The sequence below is a fragment of the Mus caroli genome, unplaced genomic scaffold (genome assembly GCF_978045245.1).
Source record: "Mus caroli unplaced genomic scaffold, Mus_caroli_1 scaffold_4, whole genome shotgun sequence".
Lineage (NCBI taxonomy): Eukaryota > Metazoa > Chordata > Mammalia > Rodentia > Muridae > Mus > Mus caroli.
The window spans coordinates 19,619,282-19,640,682 of NW_028227259.1; the positions used below are offsets into that span (position 1 = coordinate 19,619,282).

General features: G+C 42.3%; 1 protein-coding gene across 1 annotated transcript; it reads right to left on the minus strand.

Annotated features, from left to right (window-relative positions):
• Positions 1-5,756: 5,756 nt before the first annotated feature.
• On the minus strand, positions 5,757-21,044 carry LOC110295466 (uncharacterized). Its single transcript, XM_085836118.1, has 5 exons — positions 20,961-21,044; positions 20,748-20,850; positions 15,128-15,270; positions 14,142-14,165; positions 5,757-6,022 (listed from the first exon to the last, which is right to left on the minus strand). The coding sequence occupies exons 2-5, from the start codon at positions 20,826-20,828 to the stop codon at positions 5,950-5,952; spliced, it is 321 nt and encodes a 106-aa protein (XP_085692244.1). The 5' UTR covers positions 20,829-20,850; positions 20,961-21,044; the 3' UTR covers positions 5,757-5,949.
• Positions 21,045-21,401: the final 357 nt, after the last annotated feature.

Sequence of the window (21,401 nt, forward strand, 5' to 3'; positions counted from 1 at the left end):
CGAGCATCAGCAACAGAATACAAGAGATGGAAGAGAGAATCTCAGGTGCAGAAGATTCCATAGAGAACATCGGCACAACAATCAAGGAAAATGTAAAATGCAAAAAGATCCTAACGCAAAACATCCAAGAAATACAGGACGCAATGAGAAGACCAAACCTACGGATAATAGGAGTGGATGAGAATGAAGATTTTCAACTCAAAGGACCAGCAAACATCTTCAACAAAATTATAGAAGAAAACTTCCCAAATCTAAAGAAAGAGATGCCCATGAACATACAAGAAGCCTACAGAACTCCAAATAGACTGGACCAGAAAAGAAATACCTCCCGACACATAATAATCAGAGCAACAAATGCTCTAAATAAAGATAGAATACTAAAAGCAGTAAGAGAAAAAGGCCAAGTAACATATAAAGGCAAGCCTATCAGAATTACACCAGATTTTTCACCAGAGACTATGAAAGCCAGAAGATCCTGGACGGATGTTATACAGACACTAAAAGAACACAAACTCCAGCCCAGGCTACTATACCCAGCCAAACTCTCAATTAACATAGATGGAGAAACCAAAGTATTCCACGACAAAACCAAATTCACACATTATCTCTCCACGAATCCAGCCCTTCAAAGGATGATAACAGAAAAAAACCAATACAAGGACAGGAACCACGCCCTAGAAACAACAAGAAGGTAATCCCTCAACAAACCTAAAAGAAGACAGCCACAAGAACAAAATGCCAACTTTAACAATAAAAATAACAGGAAACAACAATTACTTTTCCTTAATATCTCTTAATATCAATGGACTCAACTCCCCGATAAAAAGACATAGACTAACAAACTGGCTACACAAACAAGACCCAACATTTTGCTGCTTACAGGAAACTCATCTCAGAGAAAAGGATAGACACTACCTCAGAATGAAAGGCTGGAAAACAATTTTCCAAGCAAATGGCATGAAGAAACAAGCTGGAGTAGCCATTCTAATATCTGATAAGATTGACTTCCAACCCAAAGTCATTAAAAAAGACAGGGAGGGACACTTCATACTCATCAAAGGTAAAATCCTCCAAGAGGAACTATCAATCCTGAATATCTATGCTCCAAATACAAAGGCAGCCACATTCATTAAAGAAACTTTAGTAAATCTCAAAGCACACATTGCACCTCATACAATAATAGTGGGAGACTTCAACACACCACTTTCACCAATGGACAGATCATGGAAACAGAAACTAAACAGGGACACAGTGAAACTAAGAGAAATTATGAATCAAATGGATCTGGCAGATATCTACAGAACATTCTATCCTAAAACAAAAGGATATACCTTCTTCTCAGCACCTCATGGTACCTTCTCCAAAATTGACCACATAATTGGCCACAAAGCAGGCCTCAACAGATATAAAAATATTGAAATTGTCCCATGCATCCTATCAGATCACCATGGCCTAAAGCTGATCTTCAATAACAAAATAAATAATAGAAAGCCAACCTTCACGTGGAAACTGAACAACACTCTTCTCAATGATACCTTGGTCAAGGAAGGAATAAAGAAAGAAATTAAGGACTTTTTAGAGTTCAATGAAAATGAAGCCACAACATACCCAAACTTATGGGACACAATGAAAGCATTTCTAAGAGGAAAACTCATAGCTCTGAGTGCCTCCAAAAGGAAACTAGAGAGAGCACACATTAGCAGCTTGACAACACACCTAAAAGCACTAGAACAAAAGGAAGCAAATTCACCCAAGAGGAGTAGACGGCAGGAAATAATCAAACTAGGGGTGAAATCAACCAAGTGGAAACAAGAAAAACTATTCAAAGAATCAACCAATCAAGGAGCTGGTTCTTTGAGAAAATCAACAAGATAGATAAACCCTTAGCCAGACTCACTAGAGGGCACAGGGAAAGCATCCTAATTAACAAAATCAGAAATGAAAAAGGAGACATAACAACAGATCCTGAAGACATCCAAAACACCATCAGATCCTTCTACCAAAGGCTATACTCAACAAAACTGGAGAACCTGGATGAAATGGAGAAGTTCCTAGACAGATACCAGGTACCAAAGTTGAATCAAGATCAGGTTAATGATCTAAACAGCCCTATATCCCCCAAAGAAATAGAAGCAGTCATTAATAGTCTCCCAACTAAAAAAAGCCCAGGACCAGATGGGTTTAGTGCAGAGTTCTATCAGACCTTCAAAGAAGATCTAATCCCAGTTCTTCACAAACTATTCCACAAAATAGAAACAGAAGGTACTCTACCCAACTCATTCTATGAAGCCACAATTACTCTGATACCTAAACCACAAAAAGACCCAACAAAGATAGAAAACTTCAGACCAATATCCCTTATGAATATTGATGCAAAAATCCTCAATAAAGTTCTTGCTAACCGAATCCAAGAACACATCAAAACAATCATCCATCCTGACCAAGTAGGTTTCATCCCAGGGATGCAGGGATGGTTCAATATACGGAAATCCATCAACGTAATCCAGTATATAAACAAACTCAAAGACAAAAACCACATGGTCATCTCGTTAGATGCGGAAAAAGCATTTGACAAGATCCAACACCCATTCATGATAAAAGTCTTGGAAAGATCAGGAATTCAAGGCCCATACCTAAACATGATAAAAGCAATCTACAGCAAACCAGTAGCCAACATCAAAGTAAATGGTGAGAAGCTTGAAGCAATCCCTCTAAAATCAGGGACTAGACAAGGCTGTCCACTTTCTCCATACCTATTCAACATTGTACTTGAAGTCCTAGCCAGAGCAATTCGACAACAAAAGGAGATCAAAGGGATACAAATTGGAAAAGATGAAGTCAAAATATCACTTTTTGCAGATGATATGATAGTATATATAAGTGACCCTAAAAATTCCACCAGAGAACTCCTAAGCCTGATAAACAGCTTCGGTGAAGTAGCTGGATATAAAATTAACTCAAACAAATCAATGGCCTTTCTCTACACAAAGAATAAACAGGCTGAGAAAGAAATTAGGGAAACAACACCCTTCTCAATAGTCACAAATAATATAAAATATCTTGGCGTGACTCTAACTAAGGAAGTGAAAGATCTGTATAATAAAAACTTCAAGTCTCTGAAGAAAGAAATTCTAGAAGATCTCAGAAGATGGAAAGATCTCCCATGCTCATGGATTGGCAGGATCAACATTGTAAAAATGGCTATCTTGCCAAAAGCAATCTACAGATTCAATGCAATCCCCATCAAAATTCCAAATCAATTCTTCAACGAATTAGAAAGTGCAATCTGCAAATTCATCTGGAATAACAAAAAAACTAGGATAGCAAAAACTCTTCTCAAGGATAAAAGAACCTCTGGTGGAATCACCATGCCGGACCTAAAGCTCTACTACAGAGCAATTGTGATAAAAACTGCATGGTACTGGTATAGTGACAGACAAATAGACCAATGGAATAGAATTGAAGACCCAGAAATGAACCCACACACCTATGGTCACTTGATCTTCGACAAGGGAGCTAAAAACATCCAGTGGAAGAAAGACAGCATTTTCAACAAATGGTGCTGGCACAACTGGTTGTTAACATGTAGAAGAATGCGAATCGATCCATTCCTATCTCCTTGTACTAAGGTCAAGTCTAAGTGGATCAAGGAACTTTACATAAAACCAGAGACACTGAAACTTATAGAGGAGAAAGTGGGGAAAAGCCTTGAAGATATGGGCACAGGGGAAAAATTCCTGAATAGAACAGTAATGGCTTGTGCTGTAAGATCGAGAATTGACAAGTGGGACCTCATGAAACTACAAAGCTTCTGCAAGGCTAAAGACACCATCAATAAGACAAAAAAACCACCAACAGATTGGGAAAGGATCTTCACCTATCCTAAATCAGATAAGGGACTAATATCCAATATATATAAAGAACTCAAGAAGGTGGACTCCAGAAAGTCAAATAACCCCATTAAAAAATGGGGCTCAGAACTGAACAAAGAATTCTCACCTGAGGAATAGCGAATGGCAGAGAAGCACCTGAAAAAATGTTCAACATCCTTAATCATCAGGGAAATGCAAATCAAAACAACCCTGAGATTCCACCTCACACCAGTCAGAATGGCTAAGATCAAAAATTCAGGTGACAGCAGATGCTGGCGAGGATGTGGAGAAAGAGGAACACTCCTCCATTGTTGGTGGGATTGCAAGCTTGTACAACCACTCTGGAAATCAGTCTGGCGGTTCCTCAGAAAATTGGACATAGTACTACCGGAGGATCCAGCAATACCTCTCCTGGGCATATATCCAGAAGATGTCCCAACCGGTAAAAAGGACACATGCTCCACTATGTTCATAGCAGCCCTATTTATAATAGCCAGAAGCTGGAAAGAACCCAGATGTCCCTCAACAGAGGAATGGATACAGAAATTATGGTACATTTACACAATGGAGTACTACTCAGCTATTAAAAGGAATGAATTTATGAAATTCCTAGCCAAATGGATGGACCTGGAGGGCATCATCTTGAGTGAAGTAACACAATCACAAAAGAACTCACACAATATGTATTCACTGATAAGTGGATATTAGCCCAAAACTTAGGATACCCAAGATATAAGATACAATTTGATAAACGCATGAAACTCAAGAAGAATGAAGACCAAAGTGTGGACACTGTGCACCTTCTTAGAATTGGGAACAAAACACCCAGGGAAGGAGTTACAGAGACAAAGTTCGTAGCTGTGATGAAAGGATGGACCATTTAGAGACTGCTGTATCCAGGGATCCGTCCCATAATCAGCTTCTAAACGCTGACACCATTGCATACACTAGCAAGATTTTGCTGAAAAGACCCAAATATAGCTGTCTCTTGTGAGACGATGCCGGGGCCTAGCAAACACAGGAGTGGATGTTCACAGTCAGCTATTGGATGTATCACAGGGCTCCCAATGGAGAAGCTAGAGAAAGTACCCAAGGAGCTAAAGGGATCTGCAACCCTATTGTTGGAACAACATGATGTACTAACCAGAACCCCGGAGCTCTTGTCTCTAGCTGCATATGTATCGAAAGATGGCCTAGTCGGCCATCAATGGAAAGAGAGGCCCATTGGACTTGCAAACTTTATATGCCCCAATATAGGGGAATGCCAGGGCCAAAAGAATGGGAATGGGTGGGTAGGGAAGTGGGGGGCGCTATGGGGGACTTTTGGGATAGTATTGGAAATGTAATTGAGGAAAATATGTAATAAAAATATAAAAAAAAAAAAAAAAAAGAAAACAGCAATTCTCCATGAAATGCAGACTCTTAGGGACAACCAGGTAAGTATTCGCCACTCCAGGCCATCTGCATGCCCTACATTCTACAGCTCTCAACCTCCAGGTCCGCCAATTCCCACCAGGCTCATCATAAATATTTCATGCTGCCCTAACTCCCTACAAGCACAGTAATGTCAGAATCACTGAGGCCGCTAGCCTGAATTCTGCCTTGCTTCACCAGCTTTCTGTGTCAACTCTGTGAATAAGAAGTCGTCAAGTCACAGTGCAGCCTTGATTTCAACGGGACCACAGCTAAATCACTGTCTGGGAAAATGGCACCTACTCCCTCCCATCTGCCTCTCTCATGGCTTCAGTCTGTTCTTCCAAAGTCTCATAGCTGTCCCCTGAGACATGAGCCCCCTTCTTGTGAATTTTCCTTTTCAAAGCAAGAACCTTGTGTAAAGAGGAAGGGGTGAGATCAACTCACTGGGAAGGACCACACAATAAAGTCTTACTGTTGTAGATTTTAATTTTAAAAAACAAAACAAAACAGTTTCTACTGTGGTGGGGCTGTTTGGACATATGACACTTGAACTGGGAATTCCCTCAGCTTTTTAATTCAGGGGTCATGTGGTTTGGTAGCCACTGAATGGACATTGACATTCCAGTCACCCAGATGCAGCGACAACATCTGTCTCCAGTTCTCAGCAGCACAGAGAAGTTGCAAGGTGGGGGGAGGAGAGGATGGAAAATGACCCAATTAAAATGCAAATGAGCCTGCAAAAAAAAAATAATTTTTTTGAGAATGTCTTACATGCATACTCTAAATCTACTTTCTCTAAACATACAATATAGCAATTACCACACCCATGTGCATAATTTCATTGTGTTACTACCCAAGGTCATCTCTCTCTCTCTGTCTCTCTCTGTGTCTCTGTGTGTGTCCATCCCCATATATAAATATATGAACATTCTCTGAAAGGGGGCAGGGGATAATGTATGCTTTTCATTCTTTCTGGATAAATCCATTCTTATGGGGAATTCAGTCTCACAGAGTGAACCTGTCAAAATTCTTTGAAAATACAAAAGTGAACATCTGACATCCAAGAGAGAGCTTCAGAGAGCAGAGCCAGCTGCGGGGACTTTGCCAGCAGGACTGACGTGGTCAAAGCCAGAGTGAATTCAAGTGTCAGGAACAAACAATAATGTGCATTTGACTGTGACAAGACGTCACCAAGATGATAATCTTCCTTTAGGGAAATACAATACAGCAACATGGAAACCATCCGTTTAGAAAAGAAAACATGTTCCTTTAACCTACTGCCCCTGGTGTGTACTCCTGACAGAGAAAAACAGCTCTTTGACCTGTTTATCTGCTTACAAAGATTAGCAGTCAAGAATTGGTTTGTCAAACTGGCAGTCGGTGCTGCTGATGGACTTTGTAGCCAATGGATCATAACTACTAATATTGGAAATGACTGTAATTGTTAATGCATACTGAAACATCAGGAGGTTCACAGGAAACTTCTGAAAAGAGAATGGTCAGTGGCCAGGCCCACTGTTTTACATAGTGCCGCTCTCTGCACTAAGGGCGGGGGCTCGCTACTGGAAAGGCTGCACCTGCAGCGATGGTTCTTATCTTTCATATGTGTTTAGACCCTAGCAGCTCTGAGAAGGTTCGTAGGGTGTCTGGTGAGGTAAAGGAGAAATCTATTACAATTGATAGGAGGAAGAGATATAGCTTCCTTTTCACATTGGTAGAGACTCTTCAAAGACCAGATGACAAAGAATGTCCCTTGGGGCTACTCTGACAAAGCTCCTTCTGAAAGTGTTGTGTATGTATGACAAATTATTGCCTTGCCATGCGCTAGAGAAAGAACAGAGGTAAAACTGAAGCTCCAGCAATGGTCATGCTGTTTACTAAGCAGTGACCTGTTCTAAGAGATGCTAGGGAAACGTGGCTTGCTTTCTAAAGAGCATAAAAACCAAGACAGAGAAAGTGATTGCATCCAGAAGGGTTTAGCCATTTTTTAAATTTATAACACGGGAACCATTGTGATTAGCAAATAATTTAAGATGATAAACAGAAATCTATTCAAATAATAAACAGAAATTTATTCTAATCACTCACAGAGCATCCATACAAGTGGTCACACTAGTCATCTTTGTTTGCTATAATTGCCTGTAAAAATCAGAGCATCTGTGAGATAAAATGCTCTGACAGAGTCCAATCAAATATCTGATCCGTTACTAAAACACCCAGACTTGGGAATAAGACAAGAATCAGATTGCAGACATGAGAAACAATCATTGGTTATAAGAAGCCACCAAGTGTAGGGAAGTTTCTTACATGGCAAACGTTAAAGGACAGTTTGGGAGAAGGCTACATGGAGGAGGGACCAGCTCCTGAGTTATTTAAGCTTGGAGTAAAGGGCAATGTGCCTAGGCTAGATTTACTCTGACCTTGTTCTGAACATATTTTTCTGTCAGGCAGGCAGTGTGGGGACACTCTAGTGACCTTGTTTTATGTTGGCCGTAGATCTAAAGAATGGGGAGCGTGTTGATCAGTTTTCTGTTACTTAACCATTATCTGAGATGATCAACCTTAAAAAGCAAAGGTTTCAGGCACAGTTTTGGAGGACTCAGTATGTGGTCAATTACATCATTGCTTTGGGGCTTGGACAGAGGCAGCATACCATGGTGGGAACGTGGACAGAAAGCTGTTCACACTACAGCAGTGAAGCAGCATAAAGATCCACTGTTCAGGGTCACACCTGCCACAGCCCCTGTCCCCTAGGCTCTGTCTGTCTTTTAAACGTTCTACTAACATCTAATAATGCCATGGTGGGGAACCTGTCCTTTGACACAGGGGCCTCTGGAAAACACTTTCTGTCTAAACTGTAGCAGTAGACATTAAAGGTAATTTCCCAAGAGACCTCAACCCTGCACAAAGAACTACAGGCAACTGAGTTAAGCTGGGAGTAGGAGAGGTGTCCCTTCCCAGGGAGTAATCTTTAGAGCACCAATTGGTTGCTCAGTGCCAAAACATCAGCCCTGAAAAATCACATACGAGTCATGTTACATGGACTCAACAGGTTATATTGGGGATATGTGTGTACATATAAATACATATATATATAGACATGCAATAAGAATTTATTTAAAAAGAGGCCATTTATTTTTAGCAAATCAAGGGGGAGGGGTGTTGGGAAATATGAAGGGAGAAAGTGGAAGAGAACAGCGTTGTAGTTAAAGTACAATCTCAAACTTAAACAACAACAAAAAGCTATGTCCATTTTCCTTATCACATCCCTGGCAAGCCTGGTGACAGCTGTCCCCTCTATAAATGTGATTCCTCACTTTCTGCGTGGAGGTTATTGAGGCTCCAACCTAGGTCCTCTCACACATGCTAGGCAAACCCTCGACTGATCAGTTCTAACCCAAGTCCTCCTCCTCTTTTGGAGACTGGGTCCCACTTAGTTGCCCAGAATGTCCTCCAACTCACTCTGCAGCTCAGGCAATCCTGGACTTTGCAATTCTTTCACCTTGGCTCCCAAGTACCTTGGAATACAGATCTGTACCACCAAGCCTTTTTGGGTCCAAATAATCTTTGAAGCGCAACCAGAATTTCAGGTTCTGAGTCAGGCTCTTCAGCTGTTAATTAACAGCAATCTAGATTGCCACTGCCTTAATTAGTACTGTGTGTTTTGCTGTACAGAATATCCTTTCTACTGGAACAGCTGTCAGTGACTATCCACATCTCATTTCACAGGACCCCAAGTGTAAACAAACGCATATGCTTCTCAGTTCCACTGAGCAGCCAATTGGTGCTTCAGAGATTACTCCCTAGGAAGGGACCTCTCCCACTCCCAGCTTAGCTCAGTCGCCTGTAGTTCTTTGTGTAGGGTTGAGGTCTCTTGGGAAATTACCTTTAATGTTTACTGCTACAGTTTAGATGTAAAGTGGGTTTTTTTATGTATAAGTGTTTTGAAATATTAATTCTATAATTCAAACACTAATCTTGTTTCTGAAAACCAAGATGTTTCTGCTAACCAACTGGATCTCAGAAGCAAGTTGGCAGCTTTCCCCCATCCGTGATAACACTTGAAATGATCACATACAAACATAAATGTACACGAATATATACACAAACAAACCCCGCAACATTACAGGAAAATACAGAATAGTTATGTTAGCAAAACGAAAGCATTGGAGAAATTGTGAAGAAGGAGTTGAAATGAGGAAACAGCAAGTTAATATTAAAGCCATCTATTGGTAGAGTTTGCTTCCTGTTGCTCTGATCAGCACCATAACCAAAAGCAACTTGCAAAGAAAAGGGTGCCTGGGCAGGAACCTGGGGGTAGCAACATGTCTTGGTGGCTCCACCTCCATGACTTCATCAGCTCGCTCTCTTATAACACCCACGACCACTTGCTCAGGGGTGGGAATGCCCACAGTGGGCTGGGTCCCTTCCATTCAATTAACAATTTAAAAAAACAAAAAACAAAAAACAAAAACGCACAGACATGCCCATTGGCTAGTTCGATGGAGGCAGTTCCTCAATTGAGATTCCCAGATAGGTCTAGGCCTGCATCATGTTGGTAAAACCTAACCAGCACACCTATAATTCAGTATGAAGGAGTTTAACTCTGAGGCCACAGGGGTCAGGCAGGATCCAGAAGCTATGCAGTTTCAACCATGTTTCTTTGTGTAGGCACAGCTGACTCAGGGAAAGCAGGTGTTACTGTCCCAGGTTTGAGTCACCAGCCTAGGAGGACAGTGTGCCCCTTTGCACCATGCACTGTACTGGAAGTTCACCTCCTGGTATCACCTACCCAAGCTCTTCTAGGAAGGATCCCACCATACCCACCAATCCCCCCACCCACAGAAAAGAAACACCATGGCCTCTCGAGACATTGTTACCATTTTTCAGGGTAGACCACTGCACAGATGTCACCTGGAGACCTTGTCAAACTGGATTTGACTCAGCAGTTCTGACGCCTTGCCTGAGGCTTGTACCCAGTTCTGAGGCACCAATTCACTGACTCCTGCCGCATACTGTCGACAGCAAAGGCCTGGAGACTAGCATGTTTTAAAGCAGCTTAAAATTAAAAACAAGTATGCATAAATTTAAAAACTAGAAAAGATAAACCTTTAACCCTCTCCACCACTTTAGTACTATAATTTGATCAAATTGTGGGCAAATATTGGTAATTTCTTTGAGCACCACCTCTTACCTTCCAGACTTCCCTTCCCAAGGCTCACCTGTCAAAATGTTTCTAATTTGGTATTCGTTTTTCACTCTTAATACAACATTTGTAATTAGTTTCCAATTTGTTCTGGAGTTAGGCTGGGTCCTCCAGAAGTTTGTAACCTGTCAGAACACATCATTCCTCTTGTGTATTGAGTGCTAAAAAAAAAAAAAAAAAAAAAAGCCATAGCCCTGCAGAACTAGTGCAAAGCAAATTGGACTTACTTGGCTCCCTGAGTAGAAACCCAAACAATAAGGCCCTATTCATCCACCCTGGACGCCACTGGATAAACAAAACCAAGCAGGGGTGGGTGCTCTGGAAACTAGAGGACAGTTTCAAATCCCAGCACAAGTGATTAATTAGAAAAGAAAGAAAGGGGGAAAAATAGGCAGTTGAGGATGGTTTCTGCTCAAATAAGCCCTTTAAGATGCGTGTGGCAACAAGCACAGGCAGAGGAGTGCCGCAGACCCTCTGGGTCCCGTGCCTGCGTAGAAAAGAGTCTCTCGAGCAGATGGGCAAAGAGTCGGATGGGACAGACAGAAACACACACAAGAGAGGTGTCGAATCTGAATGTAATGTCTTGGTAAAACATGAGACTATTATATTACAGCGAATATCATAAATTGTAAAACATAACAGATACGGTACATTGAAGTTTCCCAGGTGCAAGAGGAGTGACTTTAAAAAGACTATGTTTACTTAGAGATAAATGCCTGCTTTAGCCCTGACCAGGCAAAAGTTTTACACTTTGTTAATTGCTCCAGGGGGTTTAACTCTTGACAGGTTTCAAAAGTAATGTAGTGTCACTGACCCCGAAATTCTCTAGGCCTTGTTAAATTTTATCTAATTTGGAGAATTTCCATTATCAGGATAGTATACCAACTTGCTCTGATGTGGAATGTAGTTTGTAGTAAATATTTCTATCTCAGTGAGACTTTTAGTCTCTTTTTGCAGATAACTGAGCTAATGGCTAGTGTTTTATTGTTTTATGGTAGAGCTAAATTAGTTACTGAATAGGTTAAGCTCCTTGCTGTTATCTGGGATCTTAGAACACTGGGAAAGGCTTTAGCTATGTTAGAATTCAATCTTAAAAGGCATTTATAAGGTAATGCTTAATAGAGTGCACATGAGTCTATACATTAGACTAACGGTGAGTGGAGGATTATAATTATGATTTTTAAAATTTTGGGGAGAAAAATGTCAGACTTCAGGAAGAGAGTCCCCTTTGAAACCCATTGCTTCATCGGTCAGTTTCCCAGCTTTCGCTATGTCAAACTGACTCAACCAAAGTACGTGACAGAGGAGCTTGTTTGAATTCCTGCCCTTCTTTGCACTGTTAACACTGGAGTAGCTGCACAGAAACTGCCTCTGGGTGTCCCTTTGTGTCCGAGGGCACAGCAGACGTGATGATGGAGCAGCAGATGTGACAATGGAGCGGAGGAGCCAGAGCTTGGGAGACAACCAAATGAGACGGGAATATGAGCACGTTACTCCGTTTCCCATGCTATACAATAAAGAATGCCTTCTTCTGCTAGGGCTATTATTGAGAGGATTATGAGAGAATATATATAAAAGATTCAGTCATATAGGGATGGCATAGCAATTCTTTGGTTTGGTCTTCACACTGTGGTACCCTGCTGGATATATTTCATTGCCCACCCGTCACCTATGGCAGTCTTGAGGACCACTGTGTAGCTATTTCCTCTGACTTGAAACATTTTCTCTTGGAGGGAGGAGGGAAGGCATCTAAAAACCAGGAAGCAAAGGAGGCTTTGAGGTTCTCGGAGTTCTGAAAGTTGCGCGACTCACAAGGCCCCACCCCAAGGGTAGGCAAGCAGCGAGTAGAGTACTCGGTATGGGAGAAGTGACTCAACAGTAGAGCTCCCTGCAAGCTGGCAAGGAGGTCTAGGGGTGCAGCTTTTGTGAGGTGTCACCCGTGCTGATGTGGACCTTTTGGTCATGCAACTGCCTTTGAGTCAGCCATGCCCATGTCAACAGTCCATCATACAACTTTATTCCCCAGCTAGGCTCTGCTGAAAGGGAATCTCTTGTCTAGAAGTGTGTATAGAGATGGCCTGCTGGGCACTGAGAGCTAGAGGGTACCTCCGTGATAATACAGCCACGATCAGATGTTTTGAAGACAATTGACAAAAGGCCTCAATCAGATTGGCCTGTGGTCAGATCCATTAGAGACTGTCTGAAGTGATGATTGCTGTGGGAGTTCTCTGTCCACTGTGGGTGGCACCATCCCCATGTAGATGGGCCTAGACTGTCTCTGAAACTGTGTTAGTAGCTGAATATGAGCCTGAAAGCAAACCGGTGAGTGAGCAGTTTTCTCCCTCCTGCCTGCCTCCTGCCTCCTCCTGCCTCCTGCCTCCTGCCTCCTGCCTCCTGCCTCCTGCCTCCTGCCTCCTGCCTCCTGCCTCCTGCCTCCTGCCTCCTGCCTCCTGCCTCCTGCCTCCTGCCTCCTGCCTCCTGCCTCCTGCCTCCTGCCTCCTGCCTCCTGCCTCCTGCCTCCTGCCTCCTGCCTCCTGCCTCCTGCCTCCTGCCTCCTGCCTCCTGCCTCCTGCCTCCTGCCTCCTGCCTCCTGCCTCCTGCCTCCTGCCTCCTGCCTCCTGCCTCCTGCCTCCTGCCTCTGCTGCAGTTCTTGCCCTGACTTCCCTCAGTGGTGGAACTATGACTTGAAAGTCCAAGCCAAATAAACCCTTTCCTCACCCCCCACAAGTGATGTTTGCAGGGTTCGTCACAGTAACAGAGAACAAAGGAGAAGCCTGCTTTTTTTATTTTTATTTTTTGAATCAGGTTGACATCACATATCTTCCTGATAGAAGGCATATAATTCACCAAGCTATCAAAGCTAATTCTTATGAATTCTGCTCCATCCCTAGCCCATGATGGTGGCTTAGGTAAGTAATGGTAGACATCTTTGCCCATTTTATTATGAACTGACTGACTTTTTTAAAGTTACTTGTTCTGGTTAATAACCAATAAAGAGATATCAAGTTATAACCACCCTTTGCATTTAGGCTCAGTACCATTGCCACAGAAATAGCAACTCAGATTCACTAGTTTAGAAGATGTGGCCTTTCAAAGAGACAGTTAACGTTGGTCTAAAAAAGAATGGCTTCAGAAGAGAACCAAAGTTGCAGGCACCTTGTTTTGGTCTTGCAGCCTTCAGATTGCTTTGTGCCTAATCATGGCTCTCTGTGATGTTTGTTACGGTGGATTTAGGGGCACTAATGTGTACAGTGGGGTTTGTATCTCAATTACTTGGAGATAATTACAATATTTATAATGTCAAGGTACATATATATTCATTCAGTGACCTTCCATGTAAGATTGTTCTCTCTTTCTCTCTCTCTCTCTCTCTCTCTCTCTCTCTCTCTCTCTCTCTCTCTCTCTCTCTCTCTCTCTCTCTCTCTCAGCAAAAGATTAGGAGAATGATCATTATTGCTCTTGTATTTCAAACCCCCCCCCCCAGACTTTGAACATCTGAACTCAGGCATGGCAGTGTGCATTGGAACTAACTAAATCTAAGTAAATTTGGATTGTGTAGAATAATTTGCCATAAGTAAATAGAGTGAATGAGACATCAACTGAGGCGGGGAGGAATTCTTGTGTGACCTAAGCCATGCCCAGCATACCTCTGTGGATTTCCAAGGTGAGAGCTGTAAGGACAGGAACAGCACATTACTTTTTTTTTTAAATTAGGTATTTTCCTAGTTTACATTTCCAATGCTATCCCAAAAGTCCCCCATACCCACCCCCCCAATCCCCTACCCACCCACTCCCCCTTTTTGGCCCTGGCGTTCCCCTTACTGGGGCATATAAAGTTTGCAAGTCCAAAGGGCCTCTCTTTCCAGTGATGGCTGACTAGGCCGTCTTTTGATACATATGCAGTTAGAGACGAGAGCTCCGGGGTACTGGTTAGTTGATATTGTTGTTCCACCTATAGGGTTGCAGTTCCCTTTAGCCCCTTGGGTACTTTCTCTAGCTCCTCCATTGGGGGCTGTGTGACCCATCCAATAACTGACTGTGAGCATCCACTTCTGTGTTTGCTAGGCCCCCGGCATAGTCTCACAAGAGACAGCTATATCTGGGTCCTTACAGCAAAATCTTGCTAGTGTATGCAATGGTGTCAGCGTTTGGAAGCTGATTATGGGATGGATCCCTGGATATGGCAATCACTAGATGGTCCATCCTTTCGTCACAGCTCCAAATTTTGTCTCTGTAACTCCTTCCATGGGTGTTTTGTTCCCATTTCTAGGAAGGGGCAAAGTGTCCACACTTTGGTTTTCATTGTTTTTGAGTTTCATGCGTTTAGCAAATTGTATCTTATATCTTGGGTATCCTAAGTTTTTGGGCTAATATCCACTTATCAGTGAGTACATATTGTGCGAGTTCCTTTGTGATTGTGTTACCTCACTCAGGATGATGCCCTCCAGGTCCATCCACTTGGCTAGGAATTTAATAAATTAATTATTTTTAATAGCTGAGTAGTACTCCATTGTGTAAATGTACCACATTTTCTGTATCCATTCCTCTGTTGAGGGGCATCTGGGTTCTTTCCAGCTTCTGGCTATTATAAATAAGGCTGCTATGAACATAGTGGAGCATGTGTCCTTCTTACCAGTTGGCACATCTTCTGGATATATGCCCAGGAGAGGTATTGCAGGATCCTCCAGTAGTACTATGTCCAATTTTCTGAGGAACCGCCAGACTGATTTCCAGAGTGGTTGCATGAAAGATCTGTATGATAAGAACATCAAGTCTCTGAAGAAAGAAATTAAAGAAGATCTCAGAAGATGGAAAGATCTCCCATGCTCATGGATTGGGAGGATCAATATAGTAAAAATGGCTATCTTGCCAAAAGCAATCTACAGATTCAATGCAATCCCCATCAAAATTCCAACTCAATTCTTCAAGGAATTAGAAAGGGCAATCGGCAGATTCATCTGGAATAACAAAAAACCTAGGATAGCAAAAACTCTTCTCAAGGATAAAAGAACCTCTGGTGGAATCACCATGCCTGACCTAAAGCTCTACTACAGAGCAATTGTGATAAAAACTGCATGGTACTGGTATAGTGACAGACAAGTAGAGCAATGGAACAGAATTGAAGGCCCAGAGATGAACCCACACACCTATAGTCACTTGATCTTTGACAAGGGAGCTAAAACCATCCAGTGGAAAAAAGACAGCATTTTCAACAAATGGTGCTGGCACAACTGGCGGTTATCATGTAGAGGAATGGGAATTGATCCATTCCTATCTCCTTGTACTAAGGTCAAATCTAAGTGGATTAAGGAACTCCACATAAAACCAGAGACACTGAAACTTATAGAGGAGAAAGTAGGGAAAAGCCTCGAAAATATGGGTACAGGGAAAAAATTCCTGAATAGAACAGCAATGGCTTGTGCTGTAAGATCGAGAATTGACAAGTGGGACCTCATAAAATTGCAAAGCTTCTGCAAGGCAAAAGACACCGTCAATAAGACAAAAAGACCACCAACAGATTGGGAAAGGATCTTTACCTATCATAAATCAGATAGGGGACTAATATCCAATATATATAATGAACTCAAGAAGGTGGACTCCAGAAAATCAAATAACCCCATTAAAAAATGTGGCTCAGAGCTGAACAAAGAATTCTCACCTGAGGAATAGCGAATGGCTGAGAAGCACCTGAAAAAATGTTCAGCACATTACTTTCAAACCAAGATAGAAGGAAGAATGCACTGCTGCCGTATGTTAAGAAGGCAGAAAGACAAGAGCCATCAGAAATTTCTATAAGGGATACAACTTAACCTCAGGCACACGTGTGCTCCATGTGTGTGAAAGGTTTGATGTTTCAGTGGGGAGTGAACTTTCAGGTGGAATGCAACAAGCTCACCCATGGATAAGAACCAGGTTAGAACGCACAGATGCGAATGCTGACAAAGTCAGGGATGGAGATGGCTCTGCCACTGTGGTAACACTCAGTTATGCTGCCTCAGCCATATTAAAGTCAGGCACAGACAGATGCTAAAGGGACAGCATCAGCAAAGCCTTTCAGAAGGTCACTTCAGGAATGACAACCAAACTGACAGCTGTGAGCTCTAATCTGCCCATGGAAACAGTCATCACCAGCCTTATTAAACTCTGAAGAACAAACTGCTAGGAAAACCAGGGCAGTGATACCAGCCTCCCTTGCTCAGTGATAATTTTGAGGACAGCAGCCCATATTCCCACTGTGGAATCTTTGTTTCCGGTTCAGAGAGAAAGAACAGAGCAGATCCTTCTCACTAGTTTCTATGGGACTTGCCTGAGGGCTGCCTTAAGGACGGAGTCAATGTGTTCTTTTCTCTCTCTCTCTGCTTCCCTAATTTGAAACCTACCGAGGCTAGGAAAAGGCTTTGCTCAGAACATCAGATGGTAGAAAACCTGTAGCAGCCTAGGGCAAGGTTGTGCTTGAAGCCACAGCAGATCATTTCTGGGTTGGGAAGCAAAGTCAAGGAGAGAATTGCTTTGGAAAGTGGTGCATTCAGGAAGTGAATTCAGAGCCGGGAATGACAGGGTATGTCTTCACTCTCAGCATTTGGGAGGTGGAGACAGGAGAATCAGTGGTTGGAGTTCCAGGCCAGCCTTGGCTACATGAAACTCTGTCTCCTCCCCTTTCTCCTCTTCCTCATCACGAAGCAACAACAAAAAAGCAACTTAGTTTCTTTGTATTATGAGGACCTGAGACAGGCACACACAGGGTCAGGGCAAGATTCATGTTAAGCTCAGAATTCAAAGCTTCGCTTCAACAAATCCCCAAGACTCATCCCAGTGAGTACTACATGAATATTCCAACACTTGGCTCAGTGTGGAAGAGGAATACCAGTACAGAGCCTATTGAGAAAACCTAGGACAGGACCTCCCACTATCCTTCTCTTCTGTCTCCTCTTCCTTCCCTCCCTTCCTTTCTAGGCAAACAAAGAAAATTTTGTCCTCCACTCTACACAAAGAATTTCAGGCAACTAAGGAATACTGAGACTGAAAGAAATAGTCTTCTACAGGGAAGAACATATCAGTTGGTGATGCAAGACCTGATAGCCAGTTCTGAAGCATATGTAATGAGTAGCATTATACAAACTGAACAGGTTCCACATCTCCGTGTGTGTGTGTGTGTGTGTGTGTGTGCATAATATATGTAACAACCATTAATGAAGAAGAGGTTATGAGTTTGAAAGAGCAAGGAGAAGTGAGGAAAAGAAGGAAGTAAAATAATTACATTATAATCTCAAAGATAAGAGAAATAATTTTTTTAAACTAACAAAACTGGAGTGTAGCTCAGCAGTAAAGTGCTTTCCTGGCATGTGCAAGGCTCCGAGTTCAATCTCCAGCCACACACAGACAAAGAGCACTCCTACACACACACATACACACACACACACACATGCACACACATGCACACACATGCACACACATGCACACACATGCACACACACACACACACACACACACACACACACACACACACACACACTCAGTGAAAACCAGCAGATGAAAGAACCTTTACAGATTGGGACAACAAAAAGTAAAGAGTAAAACTCAAGGAAAAAGAAGAATTTCATTTACAGTCACCACACTATGACATTCTAATATTGCATTAAAAAAAACAAGGAAAATCACAATGCAAAAATAAATATTTTTTAAAATTATGAATGTATGAGTTAAGGTCCTCTAGGGCCTGGGAACTAATAGAATGTGTTTACATTCAAAAGCAATCTACTAGATTGGTTCACACATCAGGACTGGGTAGTCCAGCAATGGTGGCTGCGTCCTGCAGTGTCAGAGGCTCTGGAGGCTGCTCAGTTCACAAGGCAGCTGCCATAGGTGTTTCTTTGATGCTGAAACCCTGGGTGTTCCCTGCTGGAAGAACAAAGGTTCAGAGGATGGCAACAGAGGCATGAAGCAAAAGAAGTGGAGTGGGAGAGTGTGGACTGGTCAGGGGAAGGTACCACACTTTAAAAAAAAAATCCTCTCAAAGCTCTCTCCCAAACATCCCCAGGAGTGTGTCTCTTAAGTGGTTCTAAATTCCATCAAGCTGATAGTCAAGATCAACCATCACAAAAACCACAGCTCACCCAAGCAACTACCACAGTCAAACCATCCCCAAGGAAGGGGAGACATCAGCCACTTGATGAGGTCTTGTAGAAGGGTCTGTAAAGTGTGCTCAAAGCATGTGTGTGTGTGTGTGTGTGTGTGTGTGAGAGAGAGAGAGAGAGAGAGTGAGAGCACAAAAAAACCCAAAATCTTAGAAGGGAGTATCTAATAAATCTGGGGTAACACGGGGCACCCCATTCCCCACCTCTATTCAACAGATCTGTTTATATTGATGGAGAATAAAAGCAAAAGAAAGTACATTTGATGCATGTATGATCTGAAGATTCCACAAAAATGAGTAGATCTGATAACTTCAGCACAGGAAATAAAATCAACATGGAAAAGCAGAGGTAACTTTTTTGGAAATAAAGCATCAGGTATGCACCACAAGTATAAGGAGAAACATCAAGGGCTGGTTAGTTGGTCTTCTTCAGGATGACAAAAATACTGTCCACCAAAGGGCGATGTAAGGAAGGGGATGGGGAGTGGCTAGACTTCAGTTCAAATGTGTTCCTCAAAGGCGCATGTGACTGGTTCCTAGTCAGCTGACATCCGTAGGCAGTGGGACCTGCACGTGACGTGCTTAGCAGGAGATCATGCAGGTTCTCCCCACAGACGTAAGGAAGTAGTTCTTGTGGAACAGTCAAGGGAGCCAGGTGGCCTTCCCCCTGCTTTCTTGCCTCACTATCACATCATACATCTGCCAAGACACATCTGTGAGGACCTGATGCAGCCAAGAAGGCCCTACAAAGAGTGCCAAGGTTTTGGGAATTTCAGTCTTGAAAACTATGACTAAAATACCTGGCTTTGGGTATTTTCTTGTAGTAACAGAAGATGAGTTTATATAACAGCCAGTGTGTGTTGGGGGCATTTTAGAAGACAGATATGATCATGTTCTAGTATCCATAAAATGATATATATATATATTTATATATGAAGCCAAAACAATGATAAGTTTATGAGTAATGAAAAGGAAGAGAAAGAAAGAGAGTGGGGAAAAAGGAGGGAATGAGGGAAGGAAGAACAGGCAGAAAAATGATGAAATCTTAGGCTTTTAAAAATATTAACTCAGAATGGAAAATAGTCATAAAATGTAAAATCATAACAATTGTAGGAATTAAAAGGATAAACTCCCCAGAGGCTGGAACTTGAGTATCAGGGGCGGGAGCTAGATACTAAACTACGATCCCCAGAAAGGACAGGCGATAACTGAACCAGATCAAAATGTTAACATTCTGTTCTACAACAGGCGTTATTACGATATAAAAAGCATGGAGATATGGCTCAGTGATGCACAGCTTGCCTGCCACACATAAAGCCACGAGCTTGATCCCTAGTGTCACGAAAAGGGAATAATAATGTCTGAAAGTGAGTGAAGACGATGATAAGTCAAACAGAACTGATCACAAATCCTGTGTCTAAGAAGCGGCTGGAAACAGAAAATAGAGAACTGTAGCTTAGAACTTAGAACCTAATCTCAGGGTTGGAGTGTTCACCCAGCACACAGCAGGCCCCCTATTCATCTGCAAGACCACACCCACCCACACAGAGGATACACACAGAATTCTTAAGACTATAATCGAAGAGCAAAGTCTCAAGAGAAACGATCATGGTTCACAGCAGACTTTTTGCTAAGAGAAGCCACAAAGGGCAAACAAGACTTTAACAGTAAATCGTAAAGGGAACACAGATGTAGGTCATAGAAAAATCACTAAATACTTCTAACCATAGCAAGGTTTTAAATTAATACTACTACAAGGGGTGGACACAAAACAGAACCCACAAAGCATAAATTGTATCATATCAGAAATTGTAACATATAAGCAGAAGACTGGTAAGACTTAGGACTGAGAGTTCAAAGGTCAAAGAGAGACTTCTTTTTTTGAAGGGTAAGAGTTATACTTGTCTGTGGGTATAAAAATACAATTTAAAACGCAGCAAAGAATCATGTCAATCTAGCAGGTTTAATAAGAGGTTCTCTTCTAAGACCCACAGCCTCAGTAGCTCTGGGTAGTTGATGGGGTTTTTAGTACCATCCCTGATTTGCCCTCCTGTTGTGCGGTCTTAAGTCCAATTACACAGCGTTGGAAACACCAAATATATGAGGGACACTTGTGTACCTTTAGGGATGTCTTGCAGTGCTGCTCATTGTTGTGGGAAGCTGTATAGGACGACTGATCGTCTCCTTCCTTTGTCATCATGCCTAGGATTATGGAATCTGAACTGCAGGAAAGAAGATTTTGGGTTAGAACCAGATTGAATCATCTGAGTCTTGTATCCTAAATTTATACAACAGTTTTAAAGGGACAGAATTATATAAATAATAAACAGACCAGCGACCAGCAGCAGTTGTGTGTGGTAGGCAGGAAAACACAGAAGGGACATGACTGTACCAGCGAGTGGCACGGGGACACTCTTCCTGTACCTTGGCTGTGGCTGTGGTTATGCAAACTCACGCTGGCTGTGATGAGAGCACACAGGATTGTATGTTTATGTGGGTCCAACATCAGTTTCCTGGTATTGACACACACTGTAGCGATGAATGTGACCACTGGAGTCTAGGGGAAAGGTCCTTCTTGTGTGACTCTTGTGAATCTGTTTATGCAAACTAAACACCTTTGCGCTTACCTCAGCAGTTAAAGTTTAATCAGTTTTAACATTGCACAAGACGGCAGCAATCTTTAATGGGACAGAACATAGACGGAAAGCTACAGGATCACGGGACTTATCTGGTGAACTCTAGCCAACATTCAATGGAAAACAAACAAACCTTG